The 4,366-nt window shown below is 45.8% G+C and overlaps 1 protein-coding gene across 1 annotated transcript; it reads right to left on the minus strand.

Annotated features, from left to right (window-relative positions):
• Positions 1-864: 864 nt before the first annotated feature.
• LOC136523502 (uncharacterized) lies at positions 865-3,578 on the minus strand. Its single transcript, XM_066517165.1, has 6 exons — positions 3,467-3,578; positions 3,207-3,343; positions 3,025-3,119; positions 2,417-2,501; positions 2,242-2,334; positions 865-1,506 (listed from the first exon to the last, which is right to left on the minus strand). Exons 1-6 carry the CDS (start codon positions 3,576-3,578, stop codon positions 865-867), a joined length of 1,164 nt encoding a protein of 387 aa, XP_066373262.1.
• Between the last annotated feature and the right edge of the window lie 788 nt (positions 3,579-4,366).

Consider the following 4,366-nt stretch of genomic DNA (forward strand, 5'->3'; position numbering starts at 1 on the left):
TCGCTCTATCCGCTCACCACTACAGTCGCCGCCCACGGAACAGGAGGCCGCAGCTGCACCACGGCCTGACCTGGCGCCCGCTCCACACCGACCACCTATGCGCGAACGGCTCGAGCCGAACCGAGACGTTCGCAACGTCATCAACAATCGGCGTCAAGCCCGGCGTGATGATGACGTCCATCATGGGGCGGTGAGAGCAGGCGACACGGGCCTCGGCCGGACCATCGATGGGAGCGGGGAAACGCACCCCAGGTATGGTTGCCGATCGGACGACCGGAGTCCCAGCCCGGACGGCCCAGGACCACGGGCCTTTGGCCATCGCATCCAGAAAGCGTCGTTCCCACAGTGCTTCCGACCGCCTACCAACATCGCTAAATACACCGGGAAAACGAATCCCGGTATATGGCTCGAAGACTTCCGGCTCGCCTACCGAGCCGGAGGAGTGGATGATGACCATTTCATCATTCAACCGGTCTAGCTTCCGTTGGCTAATAAACTTATCCAAAAAAAACATATTATTTTCTATGTATCCAATCAAATTTGAACAAATTTGATTCATCAGCCAGCAAGATGTGCTATTATTTTTAGACGATGGGAGCCGATGCCAATCTGTCAACACGCGATCACCAAACTAACCTCAAATTAAGCAATCAACATGGACCCATTCCTTCATCCCCAGAGATTTTAATCACAAAATGTCTTCTCTATCGCGCACAGTTTCGGATACGTAAGATAAATGCAGAAACAGGGATTTAAAAAATCGGTCTCATCTCCTTTAAAATGGTGGGTCTCCAGGAACTAAATAAAGAAGACAAGCAGAGACGACGATGCTCACGCTCATCTACTACCTCGTACACCTCTGCATTACGCACAGAGCCACAAAGTAACTTTCTCGAACATGTCTACCAGCACAGCAGGGCATTTTTTTTTTTTGAGGTGCACGTACCCTTGACTTGCCACCACGTCACCTATCTCGTTCTCGTTCGACGAGGCGATAAACTCAGCGCAGGCATGGCCGAGAGCCTCACCGCGATGCCGATCGGCTAAAGCTGCCATGTCAGCCACATCATCGACGCAAATGCTCTCGCAGAGACTGGCCTCGCACATCAGCTTCAGCCTCTCCATGGCGTACCTATCCGCAGCCACAAGCAGGTGCCTGAGCATCTCCTTCCTCTCACCGGCGTCGAGCTCGTCCATTGCGGGCATCGTGTCCGTGTAGACGAAGTGAAGGAGCGCTCGAAAGACGTCCGGGTGCATGTCCTCGATGGTCACACACTGACTTGTGCTCTCAGCCGCCACAGCCACCGGCCCAAAGAACTCGGCGCTGAACACCGGCGGCCGCATCGCGAGTATGATCTTGTGGGCAGGGAAGACCTCGTCTCGGACCTTGAAGGTCACATCGGCGCCTTGTTTCTCCTGCAGCAGCCTCCGTAGGTTGTCCAACAGGTCCGAGGGAGGCACTCGAACGACGACCTCGAAGCCGGGGCTAATGGCTGCGGCGGTCTTCTTCACTCATGGTTTGCCCAACGGAACACATTATTACAGAAGATTTTTTTGAGACGGCTCCTGACTCTTTATAGGAGCGGTGTGGCCAGCCGTCTCTACCGAACCGTCTCTATAAATCATATATTTGTATGAGCGGTTTCTAGGCCGCCCCTATAAATTGATTTGTAGGGGCGGCTGTTGTTGCCAGCCGCCCCTACAAATACATGTTTATAGGGGCGGTTCAATTTAGAATCGCCCCTACAGTACGTTTTTTCGTAAAAAAAAATTTAAATTTACAATTCAAAATCATGTTGCCGAACGTCCCGCGATCAACGTTCTGAACCGCGTTCGCGTTGCCGAACGCCCCGCGACCGCGACTACAAGCACAAGAGTATTATATAAACTACAATTACAAGTCCAATTCACAAGAATATATACAATCCATCATTAAATATATAAATTCCATACACATTGTTATCAACGTCCTAGAGCTAACCTTTCAGTCTCACGAAGGTGTTGGTACCAAGGATTTGTACCTAACTCAGACTCTCAGTCATGGTAGGCGCCTTTGACGTGTACAATCTGGTCCAATATGAAGTTGCAAAGGTCGTCGACGAGCTCTAAGAGTTGGTCATCCTTGTATGGGTCTCTTTTCATTCATTTCTCTTCTCTCCACTACAAGAGAACAAGTTTTGATTTAGTATTTTATACCATGTACGAAGTTTTCATAGTACGGGTGAAGAGGTTCAAACTTACTCTTAAGGGGTGTCTCCTGTAGGCACCGGTGTTACTCATCATAGAACATATATAGTCTCCACATTGTACACTCTCATGCTTCTGCTTGGGGCACTGTGTGTTTTGCATATAAAAATGTTAAGTAATACTTTTAACAACCATGTAATGGAGTACTGAAAAAGTAAGTTACACTTACCGCACATAGTATTTTTATAGCCAACTTTTCCTTTCTTGCTGGATCATGTCTTCCGTGATTATTAATGACATAGAACCTAAATGCCCTGTTCGAATTATTTTAGCAAATACAACTTGTTAGAATCCAAAAGTGAACGTTACAAGTATGTATATAAACATATAAGCTAATGAGGATTGTCCATATGTATACGTCTTGAGAATCGATATGAAGTCTTTGTACGTCATCGGGTCCCTATCTATTGAATCAAAGACCTATGCCATGCTCCTCCCGACATCGACGGCTATATAAATCCAGTGGTTGCTGCATAGATTTAATCATAGAACTAGACAAGCTCATTTGCATCGAATAAAATATATCGAACAAAGCTTTAAGTATAGAGTTAAACTTACTCGAAGTTGTATGATAGCCATATAGTAGAGTGTTGTTGGAGATTTTTGAAAGCCAGGGCAATGTATGTCGCAACCTTAAGTGACTCTTTCCTTAGTTTCGCCGTACAGATGCGCTCTTTCTTCTGAAGAGTCTTTGCAGCAGCTGGCTCTTTGACATCCGATGTCTACTGTTTAGGGTAATTAAAATTTGTTTGGGCAATAGCTTGAGGGCCTAGATACCCATCTTTCACATTATGCACGTATCGACTTAGAACCGACATGAACCGCTCGTATGACCATATTTCATGCAAGTAGCAAGAGCCCAGCGCCTGTATCTGATGAACCATGTGAATCATAAGATGTGGTATTATATCAAAAAAAGTAGGAGGTAAACACATATCCAGTTGGTTTTGTGTCTCCACCATAAATTCATGTAGGTCACTCAGCTCTTGCTTGCCAATCATCTTCTGTGGGATCTTCGAAAAGAAGTAGCACATACGGGTGATGTCCATTTTCAAGAACTCTGGCTTTATAGCCCTGATTGCAATGGGTAGAAACACTGTCAGCATCACATGGCAATCGTAAGCCTTGCAGTGTGTTATTGATAAGTCCTTCATCGATACTAGCTTCTTCACATTTGCTGAAAACTCAGTCGGGACTTTGATTCCCCTCAGGAAAGTACATATAGCTCTCTTCTCGTCTAGTGTTAGGTTAAAGCATGCCGTGGACAGAGTGTATTTTTCATTAGCCTCAGGTACCGGGTGAAGCTGTGGCATCACGTTTAGCTGCACCATGTCTTTTCGTGCTTTCGGACTATCCTTTGACTTGCTTGTGTTCATCAAAGTAGTAATGAGACTCTCAGAGACATTCTTCTGTACGTGCATAGCATCAATGGCATGGGGGACCTCCAAGCCCGGCTAATAAAGCAGATACTGAAAGAAGATCGATTATTTCTTGAAAGGTTGAAAGGTCCTAATGGCTAGAGGGGGTGAATAGCCTAATAAAAATTTATACAACACTACTTAACAAATGGTTAGACAATTATGAGGCGAAGTAAGTGTTGTACTAGCCTACTCAAAATGCAAGCCACCTACCACAATTCTAGTTTAGATAATATCTATTCACACAATAGCTATGACACTACCTATGTTAGTGTGCTCTCAAAGGCTAACTAAAGAGTCACACCAACCAACCAAGCAAGCTCTTACAACAAGCTACACTAAAGAGCTTGACAACTAGTTTGCGGTAATGTAAAGAGAGTGATCAAGAAGGTTATACCATCGTGTAGATGAAGGAACCAATCAATCACAAGGATGAATAACAATGAAGACCAATCACCTCAAAATCAATGATGAACACAATGATTTTTTTACCGAGGTTCACTTGCTTGCCGACAAGCTAGTCCTCGTTGTGGCGATTCACTCACTTAGAGGTTCACGCGCTAATTGACATCACATGCCAAACCCTCAATAGGGTGCCACACAACCAACACAAGATGAAGATCACACAAGCCACGAGCAATCCACTAGAGTACCTTTTGGCGCTCCACCGAAAAAAGGTCAAGAACCCCTCACAATCACCA

The sequence above is a fragment of the Miscanthus floridulus genome, chromosome 18 (genome assembly GCF_019320115.1).
Source record: "Miscanthus floridulus cultivar M001 chromosome 18, ASM1932011v1, whole genome shotgun sequence".
Lineage (NCBI taxonomy): Eukaryota > Viridiplantae > Streptophyta > Magnoliopsida > Poales > Poaceae > Miscanthus > Miscanthus floridulus.